The sequence below is a fragment of the Gavialis gangeticus genome, unplaced genomic scaffold (genome assembly GCF_001723915.1).
Source record: "Gavialis gangeticus isolate Ggan-Ray unplaced genomic scaffold, GavGan_comp1, whole genome shotgun sequence".
In the NCBI taxonomy this organism is placed as follows: domain Eukaryota; kingdom Metazoa; phylum Chordata; order Crocodylia; family Gavialidae; genus Gavialis; species Gavialis gangeticus.
Window position 1 is genome coordinate 88,764,091 of NW_017729033.1, and position 20,324 is coordinate 88,784,414.

At 43.1% G+C, this 20,324-nt stretch overlaps 1 protein-coding gene across 2 annotated transcripts in view; it reads left to right on the plus strand.

The window, feature by feature from the left end:
- The window catches only part of TSPAN5 (tetraspanin 5), a 143,639-nt gene that overhangs the window by 88,777 nt on the left and 34,538 nt on the right, over positions 1–20,324 (plus strand). For both annotated transcript variants that reach the window (XM_019526400.1, XM_019526399.1), the window contains exon 2: positions 11,036–11,086. In XM_019526400.1, the coding sequence (XP_019381945.1) occupies positions 11,036–11,086 (51 nt within the window). The remainder of the gene's footprint in view (positions 1–11,035; positions 11,087–20,324) is intronic.

Here is a 20,324-nt window from a genome sequence, read left to right on the forward strand (position 1 = left end):
TTTTTTTTTTTTTTTTTTTTTGCTGTACTCCACCAAAATGCACTTTGATGGTTTTGTTTTACAAAGAGGTGTGAACACTGTGTGCTTCAATAAAAGTATGTAATACCCTGGCTTCAAATAAAATAGACCTTTAAATACTTAGCCTTGAACTTGGAAAGTGATTCTGATACAGTGAACCTGGAAAGAGACCCATTTTATTTAGTTTAAACTCTGGTGTTATTCAAATGACTCAAGTGAGGAAAAATTGGGCTTGCTCAGAAATGCATCCTTGTTCTGATTTATAGCCCATCCGCTTCTGTGGCCAAGAAGAAAAAACTTTGAACCTTTAGGGACTCCCTTCTGTATGGCTGGTGATGCTTGCTGGTGGTGCCGATTTAAATACCTATAGCAGCTGTAACAGACCAGATATGCTGCTTTCTGCATTAGAAAGATAGCTTCAAGAGACAATAAGAAGAGAAGAGACAACAGACAGTATACTGCTCAGTTATCTATACTCCATCATAAAATTAAAAAAGAAAGACTATACTAGCAGCTACAGTATTTTATGTTAAATCTGCTTTCATCCTTTTTTAATTGATTTTCCATATGGATGTATTAAACATACGTATGGTCCTGAGAGATCAGTCTGATAGCTTTCTCACAGCATTCTCAGATATGTTTTTCTACTTTGGGTGATGGTGCAAAGTCAGCTGTTTTTTTTATTTAGCTGGGCTAAAATGTGTGAAAACTGAGGAGGATTGTTTTATCTGCTGCTTGCTGGAGTTGGGGGCAACAACAGTACGGTGGTGCTAATTGTTGTAAAAAAATATTTTAATCTTTCAAGAGACACATTTGTATATAACATGAAAGTAGGTTTAACATCTGGAAACCTAACTGTTTACATCAGAAGCATTCAGCGGTAGACCTGAATCAAACCAGGTAGCAATTTATCACCCATGGTATCTTCATTCGCTGATCAGACTATGTGGAGCTTCCCTGCTGGCAGCTGCTCAAGGGCAAACAATTAATGGGCTGTAGGCCAGCATATTCTTTATAAGCATTGCAGAACATCTATAAATTTGTATGAACATAATGTAGGCTCTCAGCAGTTTGCTTTCCCATGGTGACCCTCTGTGGTTAACCAGCTTTAAACGAAATCCTTGCCCAGCTTGAGCTGAGAATGGTAAAGTTATGGGAAGGGGTGGAGACAGTTTCTTGTCATTTTCCTTTTCTGTGGAGTCTTAGGTCAAATGAAAGCTGCTAGACTGATTGGAGAGACGGGGGGGCGGTGCCCTTTGGGTCATCCTTTTGAGTTGTGCCATTTATTTTGTTGAAAGAACGTTAATCTTTTGATGCGATTAAAAAAAAAAGTACATTTTAGTGATATGAAAAAATGATATTATGTGATGAAGTGATTCTTTTTTATTTATTTTTTTATTTAGATTCTAATTTTGTTAAAGTGTTCTGTGTCTGGACATGTGATTTAAAGACTCTTGAAATGAATGCATATGCTTCAGATCCATTTTGATCATTCTGGAGTGAACAGCAAGTCTGTATTAACATGGAGTACTTTTAGAAAAAGTTATAGAAAGAGTTTAACCAGTGTCACACCTTTTTAAAGGGCACCCTTTTAGAGTTGGGAGGGGGAGCAGATTTGGAAAGCATGATCTCTGTAAGATTTTAGTTCCGTGACTTGGAACAATATAAAAGGAACACTGTCAGGGTTCAGAAGGCCCAAATTTTACTAATAATACTTCAGAAAGTGAAATACGCTCCTTCATATGGTTCTGATCCAGAAAAAGTTTATGGGTACAATCCTGTATGTTACTCTTACTCCTTCTGTGCCAGTTTTATTCTGTGGCTCAGGTTCCCTGGGGAAATCCTGCTGTAAAAAGGGCTTATGGAACGTTATAGGAGGAGACAGGAATGGAGAATTGCCATGTGTGCGAATGCAGTCCAGAATGCATGACTACTGCGTATTTTAGGCTTGCCTGATAGTTTGCTGTCAGAGTCTGTAGAAAGAACTCTGGTATGGCAGCTGAAAGATTCACACATTGTTTGCTGTAACAGAGATGGGCTGATGGCCAGGAAGGAACGTTGAATAATTTTTGTGGAAGTTTTCATTTGGGCCAAAGTTCACAATTCTAGCTCCCTTCTATTATACAGCACCCTCTTCTTCTACTGAAATGTAAATATAGTAACTGCACAGAAATGATATCAGGCATGTTTATTTATATAAAAATGTATGCATAGAGAACATATTGACATTTGGTGGTTTATGCAAATGGCACATTAACCAGCCTCTTTACGACTTGGCATGCAGTTGGCATAATTTTGGCTGGAAAGCTGTGCCAGAATCTGAAAATAGTTAGCTGAAATTGGTGGGGGGGGGCAGGGAAGGAGGAGGAATATGAAATGTGTGATCAGCCTGTGATTATGCTTATATTTACAATTATTTATTGGACACTGATGTGTACCCCAGTGTTCTTTAAAATTTGTGCAAATTTGCAGTGTACTGTTCCTACCCACCCACCAACAAAGAACTGCTGATTCCTTGAATGCTTTGTTTCTTATCTTACCCATGAAGATCAGGTGGAGGATGTATGTAGCTTGAAATCTTTATTTTTGTATCCACCTTTGAAAATAGTGAAGTGCTTATGAATATATTTCAACAAAGAGAAATCTAAACGTACCAGAGATTCCAGTGTGTAGCAATATTTCTTATTGCGTTTACTTTTGTGCACTACATATACATTGTTAGGGACAAAGAAATGTTACAAAATACTACCATGTGTAGTCCAATTATTGTCAGATAGAAATGATATTCTAGTAGAAAAAAATTGAATTTAGGTTAACAAAGCATTACCTAGTTTTGTTTTATATGGACATTAATGACAAAAAACAGATGGTTGAGAAGAAAAATTTATCATCTTTCACCTTGTGTAGCCATTTAGCGATGTGCAGATCACCTTACAAGATGCAAAGAAGTGGAGACGTTGGCCCATTTTCTCTTGTGTCTAGAATGTATGTAGACCAGGGCTATCTCCAGCTGGGAGAACGGCCTGGTATAGATTCTGGGCTCTTGGGCCATGGTGGATAGGATGAGTAGTGGCAGGAGAGCAAGCAAGGGCTGATACAGCCCCAGTCATCCTTTGGCCGCTTCATCCATCACCACTGCTGCTAGCCCAGCTCCTCCCCTGCTGGCCCCACTGCTGCATGCCTTGTATTTAATTTTGGAGCTAGAACCAGAGCCGGAGCTGTTGCTGCTGCATGCTGTATGTGGAAGCTGGAGCTGCCATCCCAGCATGAAATGTGTCAGCAGTAGCAGCTTTAGTTCCAGTGTGGGGCATGCAGCACACAGCAGGAGCTGCAGCTGCTGCTGCCACTTCTGGAGTCACCCCGTGTCTTGGGCTGGATCTGGCCAGCAAGGAATCCCACAGTCCGGATGTGGCCTGGGGCAGAAGGTGAGTTTGATACCCCTGCAGTAGATTGGTAGTTCTCACTTTTGTCAGGCCCAAGGCATCCCTCAGAAAATGCCAGGTCTTAGCTCTTATTAGTTTCTTGACTATAGAAAAAAAAAAGCAGTGTTCTTGGAGACAGCTCAGAAAGATCACAACAGGTCAGAATGTTTTTTGATACTATGGGCATGTCCACACATGCGAGCATGTGCGCTTGCAGCAGCTCAAATAGAAGTGGTGCAAATTTGAGCCAGGGCTTTTTGCCTCACCGCATGTGCTCAGACATGCATTTTGTTGTGGAGAAAATTGTGCCACTTGGAGCAAAATAACCTTGCCTGGCTCCTCCCGGATCTGCAGCCAGGGGGAACTAGAGCCCAGGTCCAGCACCTGTCCTGTCCCCAGGAGTATAAAAAGCTGCCCTGTCCTGGCGCCACCTGTACAAAAAGCTGCCCTGGCAAGTAGCTCAGGGCCACTTGCTCTCCAGAGCTTCTGGGGCCCGGCCACTTGGTACCTGGGGACGCTACCCCTTGTGCCAGCTGGACTGCTGCAGCAGCATCCCAAATACATTTTTAAAAAGACCCCAAAATCCATGTTCTTCCACAATTAAAACAAGAGACTACACACCACACACACACACACCACACACCTCCCCTAGAGAGAGCGATCAGTTGGGCAATGCTTTATTGGTATATTTACAAAGTTAAAGCGATGTGGAAGCCTACCAGTGTCTCTATCACCATGATAAAATAAATTCTAGATACCTATATGTGTTGTGTGCTTTTGGTTTTCTTCATGTGTGTTGGGGGGATGTGGTATTTGCAGGAAGGGGTGTGGGGTAAGGCAGGTGGGTGTGGGTAGGTGTGGGGCGATTTTGCTGAGGGAACTGTGGTTGTGGGGGACCTTGTGGGGGGGGCTGCTCAGGAGGGGTGGGTCCCCTGGCCCCCACAGGGTGCAGCCCCCCTCCCAGCACATGGAATGCCCCCCCACCACAGGGCCCCAGCCTCCCTGCTCAGGGTCCCAGACACCCTGGAGGGCCTCAGCCCCCCCTGCCCAGGTCCCATAACTTACCTTTAGCAGCAGCAGCAGGAGCAGGGCACTCTGAGCCATGGTGGCAGGACTTGGCGTGGCATGCGGGGACTGTGTGCTGGGCCCTTCTGGGTCCTGCTGCCCTCGGGGTCCCTCTGTTGCCTGGCTGGGCCAGGCCCATGGTGGCAGGACCCAGATCCCACAAACTTGCAGCGCAGGGAACATTTTTTCATTCCTGCATGTGCCTCTTGCCCCGCCTCAAAGGGGTTTGAAGTGGTGCAGTCCGCACGTGTGTGCTTGTCTGGATGCGCCCTATGGTTTCTGATTTGGAATCTCTGATTTTTATCTTGTGAATCATGTGTAGGTGTTTGCACATCTAACAGTGCTAATGTTGTATGGCACCTTTAAAAGAATCTCTCAGCACCCCACAGTGCCACAGCACCCTGGTTTAGAATCATGTACCCACCCACCCCTTAAGTATATCTACATGTATGATTCAAAACCTCAGCTGATATAAATTGTCATAGATATAACACTGCTCATAAAACTTTTATTCAGGCTAGCTTTTTACTGTTATTCTGTAGAAGCAAACATTGATCTGCTCACAGAAAACCAAGCATTTTCCAAAAGTTCTCAAAGGGATTTGCTGTTTCCAAAGGTGGTAATACAGATTGTTATACTTTTTTTGTTATTTATTTGCATTATTTCTTGTGTAAGAAAAGCTGTGAAGGGAGGACCTGTTACTGCAAAGAAAACAAAACGTTGTATGTTTGGGCTTCATTTGCTTATGTACTGTGCAGCTGTAACCCTTCAGGTTTCAACTGCAGCCAGTTTAATCACAAGGGCTTAGTACAACTTGCTTAAGCAAACTGTGAAAACCTGGAAAAACAGCAATGTTAGCTATTCCTAAAATGTGCTTTTTGGCGCTCTGTAATAGGCACATCACAAACAGGAGTACATTTTTAAGCAATTGATAGCTTATATTCTAGCCTAATTTAGAATATTACAGATGATCATGGTTTGTTAGGGACTGGCCCAAACCAAAATCCCAGGTTCAGGTTCAAACCATAGTTCCCATCTTCAGCCAGTCTCTGTAGCATGATAAATCCAAACATCCCAAACCCAGGAAAATTCAGATTTGGGTGTGGAATTTGAAGATCCAAGTTTATATTTGCTTGTAACCAGTATTTTGGTTCTTCCTTTCAGAGGCAATATGTGGGATAAGGATTTAGATTCAGGCTCTGTCAACAGTTGTATCCAAATGGATGTTTCTTGAGTGCTTATACAATTAATTTCACAGTTCTTTCCACCTGGACTTTATATAGCAAATGACACATCCCAGAAGATGCAGATATTCTCTTTGAAGAATACAAGATGATTATATCATAGTTTGAAATTGCAGTGTCAGCCCTTCAATTCAAGGAGGACAGCTTAATTTCCTTTAGCTCAGTATGTGATTGGCTGTGCTTAGCCCAGGCCTGGAGAGTCTGTGACATCCTTCAAAATGTGAAACGTCACTTTCAAAATAAACATTTATTTAAAAAAAAAAAAATCCTTGCCAAGTTTCTTATTGCTGAATGTAACAGTTAAATGATTTAAACAATCTAATTTAATTGGTGCTGCTAATGTTTACTTTTTGGATTTCACTCAATTCCAGGCTGTTTTTGTTCTGGTAGGAGTCAGGGCAGCAGGCAGGCTGACTAGTCCCCAGCTGGCCCTGTCTGTCTAAATGGGCCTTGCTGCCAGTGGCCTACTTACCTCCAGCTGGCCCCAGTTACCCAGCTGCCTGCATATGAGCAGCAGCCCTTTCAGTGTTCAAGAGGCCACTCAGCAGCACAGATATCTTCCTGGCTAGCTCCTCTTTACATAGCCATACTCCAGTTCAGATCCCTGTCTCCAGGCATGTGGCTCCTAGTTCCAGGCTTGTGGCTCCTGTCTAGGTTCCAGTTTCTACCTCCGACTCTATTTCAGATCCTGACTTCCTGACCTTGCCTGCTCGGGACACCTTGGCTTAGAAGTCCCTAGCATAAAGCCCCGACCGCTCACATTTCCTGGTGCGCTCCTGATAGTCTGTTGCTGACTTCTCTTTCTGCTCCTGTTTACATTTCTTGTTCTCCTGCATTCGTTCTGTGTTGTGGCATTTTTGGTTTTTAACACTTGAAAGAAAATTGGATAAAATGCTTTCTTGCTTTCTCTTTTTATGCAGTATCTTTTATTTATCTATTTATTTGAGTTATTGTGTATTTCTGATTTAAGATCTCTCTCTCTCTCTCTCCCCCCTATGGACACTGACTTCTGGCCACAGAACTGAATGCACAAGAATTCTGTGTTTGAATTGCAAACACATCCAATTAGGAATGTTCTACAAGAAAAGGCTGGATGTCTGAAGCTTAGGGTCTCAGTATTTTCAATGCTGCTCCTCTTTTTATATTTATCAGAAGCTGTAATAGACCTGTGACACTGAATCAGAGCTGAAGTTGAATTTCTCCCTATTGGAAAAGATAAATGGAGAAAAAAAGAAATTCAGGCTTTGCAAGATGAAATAGAAAAACTTGACAATGGTAGTCATCACAGTCAGGTGTCCTCTGGGAATACAATGAGGGATAGTGAACTTAAAGTTACATATGAGTTAAACTTATTTCATTTATTAAAACACATTTTAACCCTGCATGATTAAGTGAGGGACTTCTGTGCAGGAGTGAGGAGTGTTAGTGCTTGGGTCTGGCAAGGGAAGAGACTCAGAAGGGCTTTTCTGTAGCTCACTAGCTGAAGTTCTAGCCAGTGGTGCAGAGAAGGCCTATTCCCTATCTGGAAAGAGGTTGAAAAATCTGTTGGAGGAAGGATTAGTTTTGGAGTTGAAAGTGACCATGTTGCTTGCATTTGATAGAAGTGCTCTGTTGGCCACAGAGGAGCATGTCTGGTATGCAGGTGCTAGGAAAGGGCTGATTTACGGGTGCTTGGAAGACAGAGGGCTCCTATATACATGCAGAGAGACTACTCTGATGCACTGTAATTCCAGTGTGTTGGAGTGAACTTGATTGATCAAGTCTGCTGGAACGTGGTAATTATTGCACTCCAGGAGACTCCAGCATCATGTGTATCAGCGTCCCCACACTGAAAAATGGCAGCAGAGCACTTTAAAGTAAACTAAAGCTCATTCAACAACTTTTAGTTCAAAGTGCCCTGCCGCCATTTTTCATCATGGGGACGCTCATACACGTTGCTGTGGGTGCTTTTAATTAGCAAGGATCTCGGAACTGCACTGATCAAGGTGCCCTTTCCTTTTCCTCCCCTCCCCACTGCCTCCTACAGCATGTCTGTAAATGCCCAGATTACCATGGCTGCTTCCTGTCCAGGCTGCCTGGCTTTTGTCCTTGGAGAGGCTGAGGCTGTTTTGGTTTTGAGGGATTTCAGCATCCATGTGGATGACAGCTCGGCTAGGCTGGTCACAGGTGCTGTAAAACATGCGATCATTTCTAGTGGTTCCTAACTCAGCTCTCAGTAGAGGAGTCTGTACTTCTATGTCCTATCTCAGATTTGGAGCATCTGTTAGGAGGTGAGATTAGATGCAGACAGTTTCCTATGGTCTAATCATCATCTGTTTTGCACAGACTAAGGCTTTTCCTTTTGTCTGACAGGGTGATGTACCTCTTTTTATGATGAATTGACTCTATTAAAGAGCACTTGTGGATAATGCTTTCCAGTCATCGGGCCAGTCATGTTTGAAAAATTTGACATACTGTGTCCTTTCAGTGCAGAAAACTGTCACAGTGTATCTAACTGTGTAAGTCTATCTTAGATGTCATAAGTTCAGTTTAGCTAATGTTCCCCTAATTAACTACCTGGATTTAAGACTTGATCTTTCCGTCCCACAGTTATGTGGACGTATATTTTTATTTGCTGAAGATCACCATGGAACGCAAGCTGTGTGTGTGTGTGTATGCACATGTGCCTGTGTATGTGACTCTTTTGTAAATATAGGGTATAGTCCAACATTTCCTGTTTGTGTCGATAAACATGGATAAAACAGCGTTAGTCTTTGCATCTTGTTACAGTCATTATGTACAGTAGGATCTGTTCCTGCAGTTCCACATACAATTCCCATTGACTTCAAGAGGAATCAAGTACTTGTAGAGGCCAGAGTATTGGGCCATGAGCTCAATATATATATATATATTTAAAATAGTTTGGAGGACATTTCCTAATAATACAACTTCAAAGCTATTGGGCAATGTGACCTAAATACAGGGCAAAGGACTGAGTATTCCATTTTAATATTAAAGTTGCACATTAAAGAAATCCTGTGGCATAGAACTAAAATTTCTACTTTAAAAAGTGTAGAAATGTAAGAAGCAAAGCAGTCCTCACTTTGAAGCTGTTGAATTCAGCATGGAGGAAATGTATAGGTTTTCTTTTCCTTTCTTTTCCTTTCCTTTGCTTTCCTTTGTGTTCCCTTCAGACTTTTATTTATTTATTGGGCATAGTTTTGGAAAGAAAATCCATTAGTATACTAAACTATTCAAACAGGTCTGAAGAGGAGATGTACCGTGGGCTAAAAAATTTATGAAGAGTATCAGTTTACTGTAGAAGAACCACAGAGAAAACCAGAATTTGCAGTTCCATCTGCATTCCTCTCCATGTCCGCAAACCTTGTGCATGTCGTCTGCAGCCTAGTCTTAATTTTAAAAACCATGGGATGGACACGTGTACTCACGTGCACATGCTTTTTTGCTTTCTCTGTCTGACTAGCTTGGCTGTGTTCTAATGATATGGAAACGTTTTCTGTAATAAATAGAAATTTAAGAGGTGATCTCAGTGTTGTACAATGAGGGGTGGATACCAGTAGTTAGTACATTCAGTAATTAGGCAAGCACTTTTTTTCCCCATTGCAACCTTTTTAAAATGATGTGGGGACATGAGGTACATCTATGTTTGTCCTGTAATCTAGTAGGTCCGTTGGAGTGGCTCAACTCTAGTATTTTCTTGGGTAACAGTATCCTTATGTTATTTCATAAAATCAATTCCTGCTTTTCCAGTTATTCACTGAAATCTCTTATGCACTGAATGTTGCATGCAAACCCAGCTACTTGGTGTTTCCTTAGTCATTTTGCAGCTATATGTATAAAAAGTGTTTGGGGACTGCACTTAAAATTCTTTGTATCAGAGCATGTAGCCAATAATCCTGTTTGCCTAGATCCTAGGACCCAGTAACATTTTAGTAGCAAAGGGGAAGGCAGTAAGAATTAGGTGGATCAGGGAATTGGCAGATAATGACCTTTCTCTTATGTCGTTGATTCATATCAAGCCCAGTTCAATATTGACCTAAAAGTTAATGCTATCAAAGCCACTTTGACATGCATGAATTTGATTCTAATCCTGTTCCCCCTAGCGGACTGGTCTCCCAGGCTAAAGACACACATTCAAAAAGCCTGAGCCTGAATTGATTCAATCTTTGCAGGTTAGTCTAACCTGGCTAGGCTAAATCAGTTTATAGCTGGACAGACATCCCAGACATGCAGGCACATACCTGCAGTGGCTCAGGCTAGAAGCTGGGGAGTGCTAGAGCAGCCCTCCTTTCCCTTTCACAGGACTGAGCTGAAGGGGGCGTGGCCAGGGCCCAGCAGAATTAGGGAGCCCCCCCCTTGATAACAGAGCATTTATCAGCTCTGTTATCAGCATTTATCACCCCACCAGAAAACAAATAGCCTCTCTCATTAGTTCAAACTCTTCTTAAACAAAGAAGGAACGGAGGGACATCAACAGCTCTGTTGGTAATTAGCTCCAAAAAGTCCTAAACTGACGCTGCTGTCTGCCACATCATGTAGCCAGCATGTGGTCTGCTAGCTAATGCTGAGGTGTTTGTGTAAGTCAGAGGAGATGGGGGATCCCTGCCTAGCAGAGAGTGGTGAGGGAAAGGGGAGAGCAGGAGGAAGCCAGGCAGATGCTGCTGTGTCTGCAAGTCTCTGCCAGAGCTGCAGCCAGGGAGCAGAGGGGAGGGCCTAGCCCTGCTGTGAAGCAGAGAGCCCCACCTAGTCCAGAGAGCATGCCGGGAGCATGCTGGGGGAGTCTGATTTAACTTGAACCAGCAAGAGGTCTGGGACAAACATTGCATAAGCCGGTTTGACCCTGATCAGTTAAGTCTGATACTGCATTCAACCAGGTTTATCTGAAACTGGTTTCAGCCATTTTCAGACTGGTTTATGTTTATTGAACATCTGTTCTGTTACAGGTTTAAACCAGTTTCTGATCACTTAAACTGTTTTCTGTGTAATGTCTGTCTCTAGCTCTGTACAGTGAATACCTCTACCGTCCAAGTTATTCACTGGAACCCTAATTGGTAATCTCAGCAGCTATAACATACTTCTAGGATTCTGCATAAATATTTGCCTGCTTACTCAGAGGACTGGATGCAAAAGCCAGAGATGCCTCTTCCCATTTTATATTCCTAATCTGAAATAATATTAGGGCTGGTCCTTCTGAGGAAGATGGTAGGGAAATATATATACACAAAATATTTGTACCAGCATATTTATATTTCTTATGCCAGTTTCCTCTGTTGTCTTTTTTTCCAGTTTCTGGGCATAGCGTTTCTTGGAATTGGATTATGGGCGTGGAATGAAAAGGTAAGTTGAACTACAGCACACTTTTTTAAAATTTATTTTTTATTTTGCAAGCGATTTAAATTGCTATGCTTTGCATGGCCCACCCATTCATATGCAGTCTGTAGTCCAGAGAAAATGAGCCTTGCTTTTGAATGCGATCTTAGTTTGTCTCACCTTGGAGATGCTTGGCATCTTTCCTGGGTGTGCTTTGGCAAAAGAGGTAGACTGATAACTGCATGCAGAGCAGCCATTTCAGCACAGGCATGCTGAAATTGCAGCATAGGTACTAAAGCTCTTTATTGTAGAGGCAGTGTTGGCACTGTTTTTATGAAGGCGTATTCCCTAGGATTCAAAAGGAAGCTGCAGCCACCCATTTATGAAATCTAATGTTCTGAGTTTTACTGTGTGAATTTACAACAGTGTGTGTAGCTGTGGTTTAAAAAGAAACCTGAGACTGACAAAAAGATAATATTGTTTTTTCTACTGTGTAAATAGAACTGTACACTAGAATGTCTTTTGTTCTCATTCTGATCACTTATTTTTGTGAAACAGGCTCATTACTCCGAGGGGAATGGTTCGTAGGACTGAGCCACATTTTGAATATTTGCTTAGGCATAGGAGGTGTGAAGACCAGTACTTTTAGCTCTAAAGTAGTGGTGCTCAAACTGTCCAAGTCCCGTAAGTTGGATGAATGGCATGGGGCTGGTCTGTGGGTCAGATCCCATGTGTGGGGTTGATTCACAGATGCAATCCATTATGTTGGCCCAGCCACATACACCAGTGTGATTTGGCTGCAGACTAGCTTTGTGTGCTGTAATCCAGTCTGCCGGGCCATGTTGTCCAGCCCATGGAACTCCGAGTGGGTCTGGAAATTTGATGGGAGAGGAATGGTGGCAACCTGGATTCTGCAGGCCCTAGGTTCAGCACCACTGCTCTAAAGTATAAAATTAAAGTATGTATCAGGAGTCTGGGTAAGGAGCTCGGTTTATCAACATAACAGCAAATAACATGAAAGCTGTTCTTTCATTTTTGCTCTTAGTATTTTTATTAATAAATACCTCCGATGATAAGGGTTTCTGAGACTGAAACAATATACAGAACAGTACTAAAAATGAAAAGCACATTGTAAGTGCTGTGCATTTATACTGGGTTCACTACTGCCATTATAGGTTGTATTGACCACAGACAAATAATGCATTGGGAACCTGCTTCTTGAGTAAGGTTTTGTGTTTAAAGTTCAGAGTCTTTTCCTGTCTGGGCAGTCGAATAGTTTGGAATTTTTCAACTGGTCTGTGTGTTCCTTCTGAATAAAGGTTATGCAAAGTTGTAAGATAAGACTTAATCTTAAATGAATTTGAATAGGCAGAGAAATACATCATTAAAGCCCCCATTGCACTGGAGCCTGATCCTGCTGTAAACAAGCGCTTAATTTTATACAGTCTGAATATTCTCAGTGAGTTCAGTAGAGCTACTTAGTGTGTGTGTGTATAGTGAGTGAAGTGTGTGCTTATGTCTTTTAAAGGTTTAATGCATATAAGTACATGCTTTATTTTAAATTGGCTTCTTGAGAAATTCATCTAGTATTTCAGCAAACAGTGCAAGTTCATTTTTTCTGTGGTTATGATAGTGTTCTTAGACTACATGCCACTGAACTAAATCAGTCCATGAACAAAAGGGCATTCTGGCAAAATAACAATTCTTTAGTTCTTATTATAGATCTCTTGTGGCTCTGTCTCTTCTTAGAGGAGTGTATCCTATTTAAAATTATCAATAGCCAGAAACTGAAACCATTTTCTCTCCTTGAAATATAGCAGTATCATATCAAATTTATATAGTATATCATAAATTTAGAGACTCAAGTAAACGTTACATGCTTAATTTTAAGAAAAAAAAATCCCAAAGCAGCGAAGTGCTAGTTAGGACTATCAGGCTCCTAGTCTGACAGCCTGTCATTAATGAATAATTAACTGAATAAATTAATGAATAAATAAAAATATCCTTTTTTTTAAGGTCAGATTATTTCCTCAAACAGGGCGTCCACTTACTTTAGTAGTTGCTGTGAGTATGTGCATAGGCAAAATTTTGGCATGTCTTTTAAAATTGTTTTCTTACTCAGGACAACACTGCCCGATGTGGTACAGACGAGGCTTAAAATATTCCACCCTAAGGAGTTTTTGAGGCTGCACTTAAGTGGCATCCAGTAGCAGTGCCTTTGTGTAACATTTGTTTAAGTGTGTGTGTGTGTGTGTGTGTGTGTTTAAGAGGATCTTATGACATCATTCTGTTCATCTAAGTTGTGTCTTATGGGCATCCTTATTAGGGCTGTGCAAAGCTTCAGTAGTTGATTTGATTCAGCCCATTTCAGTAGCTGAATCTCCGAATCCAAATGGAATTGGGAGACCCAGTAAAAGGTCCCAATCGAATCGGAAAAGATTCAGCGCTGTTTTGGAGATTTGGCCATAGACTAAACAGGCAGCAGTCCTTGATGCTGGACACAGCTGCCTCCAGCTGGTAAGTCTGTTGTGGTGGGTGGAAAGGGGAGGGACAGGGTGTGAGGGAGAGGCAGATCATGCTCCCACAGCGAGGGTGGGCTGGGACCCAGGCTGGGGCAAGCACTGCCTGGGGGGAAGGGGGGGGCTTGTGCCGCTGCGTGCCACTGGTCTAGGACCTTCTCATGTGGCGGATTGTCCAGCGGCTCTCACCATTGCTCTGGCCACTGTTCTGGAGGGCATGGGGCAGGGGTGTGTGTGTGCCCCAGGATCTGCACGGGGCGGGTAGGGCTGGGTGAAAGGCAGAAGGCGCTGGGAGCAGGGGCTGTGCCACCCCCCTGTCCCCTCTACCCTGCCCCCCCACGCCACTCGCCCAGCTGTTGTGGGACTGGTGCAAGACTGAGCCACTGCACGGCCTCCAGACAAGTAGCGGCTTCACCCTGGCTGAGTGGCAAGGCATGTGGGGGGGGCGGCATGTGTCTCCAGATTGGGGTGGGATGGGGGCTATGGGGAGGCTGCAGCGAGTTTTCAGGTGGCACATGACACCCCCCCCCCCCCATACTCTGCTGCTGCTCGGCCAGCCAGGGCGAAGCTGCTGCTCATCCATGAGGCGTGGAGAGGCCAGGCCGGCTCTCGCCACTGCATGCCACTTGTCCAGAGGCAGGGCAATGGCTCAGTCTCGCGCTGGTCCTGCACCACTGGGCAAGCACGGCCCCACACTGGCTGGGCAAGTGGCAGGGGCATTACAGCCCCCACTCCCAGCATCGTCTTCCTTTTGCCTGGCACAGCCTTGGCTGTGCCTGCCCCATGCAGATCCTGGGGCACACGCCCCTGCTCCTTGCTCTTCTGGACTGGTGGCAGGAGCGGCAATGAGGGCTGCTGGACAACCTGCCACACGAGCAGCTCCCAGACGAGCAGTGCGAGCCGTCTCACCCCCTTCCTAGGCAGCACTTGCCCCAGCCTGGGTCCCAGCCCCAATTCCTCCTTTGCTGTGGGGGTGTTTATCTGCCCCCCTCACGCCCCTTCCTCCTCCCCTCTGCCCACCACAGCAGACTTACCAGCTGGAGGCAGCTGTGTCCAGTGTCAAGGACTGCTGCCTGTTTAGTTTATGGCTGAATCTTGGAAGTGGCACCGAATCTTTGCATCTGATCCGGCTGAATCGAATCGGGACGGTGATTTGAATCACTGAATCAAATCACTGTCCCTCCAAATTGGCTGAATCCAAAGTGAATACTTGCTGTTTCGCACAGGCCGAATCCTTATCTGTCCTCTTCCACTGTCCTTACAGCTTCTTCCTAGTTATTTTATCTTTTCATACATCTGTTTCATTCTCTTACTCATACTTGCCACATCCCAAGGCATTTAATAGACTACAGAAAATCAATATGCCAAACAATATAGAAAAAGCTGGAGATCAGAACCAACCAGAGCTGGGTCTACTATAATAATTCCCTTTTTAATAACAGTCCAATTCACCTTCAGTGCGAGAAGCATACTGAAATCTTGTTTGCCTGGGATTTTTTTCCCCTCTAGTTTGCTAAAGGGGACTTTGGTGAAAACTTCACTTTAAGGGAAGTAACTTGCTGCAATAGGCTTGTGATGTTCCTTACAGCCTTAGGGGAGCTGTAGAACTTGCTTGTCAGGCAGTCAGTGGAACTGGCTTGGCAACCAGTCAACCGGGCTAAACCGATTCTGAAGACTTTGCCCCCTAAATCATGAACCTGAGAGGAGAATGTGAGAAATGCTGAAGCAGGGAACCTGGTGTGTGGAGAGAGTGTGTCTGTCAGACCAAATCAATCGCCTTTTGCCTGTTTCTGTGTCCCAGGGAATGAAAAAAATCAGGAGGGGGGAAGCAGTACTTGCTGCATAGTTGTATACACATGTATTCCAGCCCACAGATGTTTTAATGCTTGGTTGGAAATTGGAATTGTGTGCATCTTCCTAGTGCTGCAGGCAAATTGGGCAGTGCCTGGCACATACCCTTTGCTTTGTTCCCAGTGTTGCATTTATGGATTTTACACCATAGGGTGGTCATGTGAATGAGTTCTAACTGGGTTTATAACACATTGGCTAATGAATAAAAATAATTTTAAAAATCAAATTTTACTTTTCTTGATACTTGAGCTGGTTATTTACTTTTTTTGAATTCTGCTTCTCCATGCCAAGAAAATTAGACAAGTCTTCCTTTCTGTTCTCAGCCTGTCCATGTGCTGCTGCTGCAACTGTTTTCTGTCGGTGATTCTCAGCTTCATTAGATCTAAGGCACTTCTTAGACTTGAGGCATCCCTCAGAAAATGCCAGTTCTGAGCTTTTATTCATTTTTTGACTTGGAAAAATAGAGCAATTCTTCTGTTGCAAAGAACTCTAAAATACCACAACAGGTCAGAATGTTTTTGATGCTCTGGATTTCTATTTGAAATCTCTGTGTTTAGCTTGTGTAGATGTTCACACACATAACAGTGCTACTATTGTGTTGCACTCTGTGGCAGGATCTCAATGGAACTGCAGGGTTTCATGGCACCTGGATTGAAAATCACTGCTTTATGCATTTCCAGAACAAAATAAGAATAACAAAATTTAATGAAAATTAATGAAAACTGAAGGGACTGTTTTGCAAAAAAACAGTCCCTCGCATGGCTTCTGCTTTTATAAAGACCAGATTCTGGCATGAAAGTAATTTTGTGCATCTAAATGCCAATGGCTCGCTTCCCCCACTCTTCAGATGCACAACAGTGTGAAATTGCATACATTTTGTGACGCTCAAAATAAGGAGAAGCATGTTGCCATTATGAAAGTAACAATACAGTTGAAAATGCTTGCATTTTCTGTTATTTTGTAAAAACGTGGGTTTAGTTGGTGATCCCTGCCTGGTTATGCAGAGGAGCAGGCAGGGAGATTAGTCCCTACTCTGGGAAGGAGAATGGGCTTAAGAGGATTCTTTATTTTGAATATTTTCCTGCTCATCTGTCACCTGCTGCCCCAGTTCTTCTTTTCACTGAAATGGGGTCTCTCAGCTTAGTTTGTCTTCAAAGTTTTCCTGTAGATCCTGTTGCAGGGCGGTTGTTCCATCTTCAGATCTTTTCTTTGGAAACCTCCATGGGAAGATAAGTAGTTCTCAGTTTCCTGTGTTCGTTCTTTTTTTCTCCTTGGCACTGTCCCACCTTCCTCATTGCTACCTCTTCTCTTTGGGCGCAGACACAAATGACATTTGTCCTGCGATCCGCCCCTTAAAACTGCTCTTCTGTTTGGGCACAGCTTTAGAGCATGACTGCAGAGTCCTCCGATCACGAGACAAATTAAACTTCATTGTATGAGGGCTCATATGAAGCTGTTCCTAAAAGGAACAACTTAATTTCTGCCTGTTCCAGCTGCAGCACAGTGAACTGCTGCTGCTGCCTCTGGATGGGAGGGGGAGAAGGCGGGGGAGGGAGGTCCCTTCTGGGGTTTTCTCAGTTTTACTGGAGGTGGGGCGGGACAGTGGATTGAAGTCTCTGCCCCTGCACCATAATGAAGACAGTGACCCTGAGAAGGATGCTCTACTGCTGCAGAGACTCATAGTTGGGATTGGCTACCTAGTGCTTTCTGACAGTATGCAGTGCACCACCAATCCCTTTCCTGCAGGAGAAAAAAAATCTTACTGTTTGTGAAAGGGATGAGTTTCTCTCTTGTCTGCTGCCTGCTTGTGACATTAGCTCTTAGAATGTATTTGGGGTGGGGTAGGGATATGAGATCAATCTTTCCCATCTCATGATACATGCATCATTTTACTCTGGTGATCTGAAATCAAATACACAATTATAAATGAAGAACTTCATTATGTTGACTTCACTCCAGTTTCTGATTACTTCTTTGTTTCTTCACAAGCAGCAGCAGCAAGTTCTGACTGGAACTGAGTTAGGGTCACACCTAAAGGTTAAATAGTTCCCCGGGAGCTCTAATATATTGCAGAGCAGTGAGAGGGTGGAGGAATACTGCACGCAGATGAGCTGGACATTGGCCAGGGAACATACCCTACTCACTCTCCTTTTGGGACTACAACATGTCTCTGGCCCAAAGCCCTTGTGAGAGGAGATTTATTACAATATAAGTCTGCAGAACTGAAACGCATAATGCCAGATCTGTTATGCAAATACTTAAACAATTAGAACAGTGCTGCATGCGACACAAATTTGACAGCATTGTGGAAACAACTTAAGGGGGAAAAAGCTGTTTCTCCTGTTTTTTTGAGATGCGAAGATATCAGTAGCAGGGACCTGACCAGTCAGAAATAGAGAGCACAGAGGACTCCTGCTATTCCTGCACCTAGGAAGTAGACTTCATATTTATATAATCTAAGGATTTTTTAGCACTTCTCAGATGTTTCTAAATTTTGCTTCCTCTGTGAGGTAGCACAGAATGTGAAATAACTCCATGCCACTGGAAGAGTCAGGATCAGAATGCGGTACTTCCAGTTCAGTCTTCTGCTCTAACTTCCTGTTAAAACCCTCCCTTACGCATTCAGCTAATGATCTGGCTGTTGTTTGGCTTTTCACCTCTCCTAAGCTGTCCCATAAACAATCATTCAATCTATAGATTGAATACTCTAGTTATAAGCATTTTAGTAAACCATTAGACATGTGTAGGTAGAAAAGACACTTCCCCTATTCCCTTTGAGGTGGTACTTCTAATTATTTTTAGTGATTTGAAATAGAATAACTCTTCAATTATTGCTGTTCTAAAGCAGAACATATCTGTGAATGTTGCAGCACTTCCTTGCTTTAAGGGAGCTTACTTTAAAATTTCCAAAAATGGAGAGAATGTAAGCAATAGACATATCAACAGTAAGCAGGAATCTGCTATAATCTTCACATCTTTAGACTTAACAACCAACTGTTATCCATGTTAATCATTTGGACTGATTAGCTGCTCTCTTATTGCCAGATTCCCTCTATATCTTGAGACGTATCTCCAGTGTATTGATAACTGGAACTTCTGTGTGCAGTAAAAGAAAATGATCTAAAGATAAAGAAGAATGTGGAGTTATGGGAAAAACGGCATGGAGGGACCTTAGGAGGTCACTTAGTGCAACCTTTACTGGATCATGCTTGTCTAAACCATCCCAGAAAACATTTGTCTAACCTTCACTTAAACCTTCTGTGATAGAGATCACAACCTCCCTAGGTAACCCTTTCCAATGTTTAGCACCTGCAAAACGATCTAGCTATCTAACTTAAATCTTCCTTGTTGCAATTCCTTGTACTGTCTACTGGGAATGCAAAGAACAAAGGATTGCCACCCTTTTTAATACAACCTTTGTATTATATCAGTGCTCCCACCCTCTAAACTAAATAGTCTCAATTTCTCCAAGCTTTTCTTGTGTCATGCTTTCTAGACTTCTAATAATTTGTTTTGTTCTTCTCTGGATAGTTTCTGATAAAGTGCACCATCCAATAAATGAAGTTATTGAATGGTATTGAATATTGGGGTTTGGTGGAGCCCTGTTTTCTGAAAACCAAGTGCAGAGAGGTAGATTTTTTTGTTAATGATAACACTTCTGAGCATGATGATCCAACATATTATGTGCCCACCTTATGATTCTTTCGTATGAGAGTAAGCTGTCAAACATGTGCTATGTCTATTTTAGGAAGCATGGCTCAGTATTACTCTGTCTACATTGGTGATGCTGGCCAAATATGGGCTAGTAAAATTGTGCCTAAAGATGCATTCTGTGAGGACAGAATACAGCTCCTGCTGCTTCTGATTCCAGACAGGTTAGACGGCAGCTACGGTCACCTGATGTAGACTCTGCTTTTTCTAATACAGATAAGAAGAGAAGGTCAAATGAGAACTATTAGATTCTAGCTGATCCCCTCTGTCTTCTGCTGGAGTCTCTTGTAAACTGTACTAAACCTGAAAATCAGGTGGGGAGAGAGTGGGGGGGGTGCAGGCTGGGAATCAGGGTGGAAGGCACTGAGCTTCATATTCCAGAGTTAGTAGATAATGGAAAAAAATGCAAATACCAGGTTGTTTTTCTTTCTGAACCAGACTCTGTTCTCATTGATATTGGACTTTGGTGGAGTCATATATGCTGAAAACTCAGTGCAGAGGGGTAGATTTTACTGGGTGCATCTACCCCTGCAAATGCTCCAGGGTGGGTTTACTTTAGAGTAATTTACTCTACAACAAACCCACCCCAGGCAGGTATTGTTACACCTGTGGGTAAGTTGGAGCACATTTGCTGAGAGAGAAGAATCTCTCAGCTCCCACTCCCTGATCTGCATACGTGATCATGGAGCAGGGGCTGGGAGCTCCCTTCTGCTGGGGCAGGGAGACATTGTTCCCACGTGGGCTCTGGTGGCAGAGCCAGCCCTGCCAGCAGGCCACTCCCGGGGCAGGAAGCAGTCTCCTACCCCCAGCTACCCAGCTGACCGGGAGCACATTTGCTCCCAGTTGGCCAGCTACATGTGCCTTACTGTGCAGTAATTACTCCTGAGTAAATTTGCTACTTTTATTTACAGTAACAAATTTACTCAAGATTAGAGAAAATTACTGCTCAGTAAGTGTCTGCACATGTAGATGGTAACTCTTACTGTACAGTAATTTGCTCCAATCATGAGTAAAGTGGCTCTAGTAGGTGCACCCACTGTCTCTAATCTTTCTATAAATCCAGAGCAACACCACTGAAGTCATCATAACTGCTTCTGAGTTGCATAGTGATGAAGTCAAATAAAAAGAATCATGCAGTTAAATGACATGGCTCATCCTCTTGCTGCTCTTTTTTTTTTATTTTT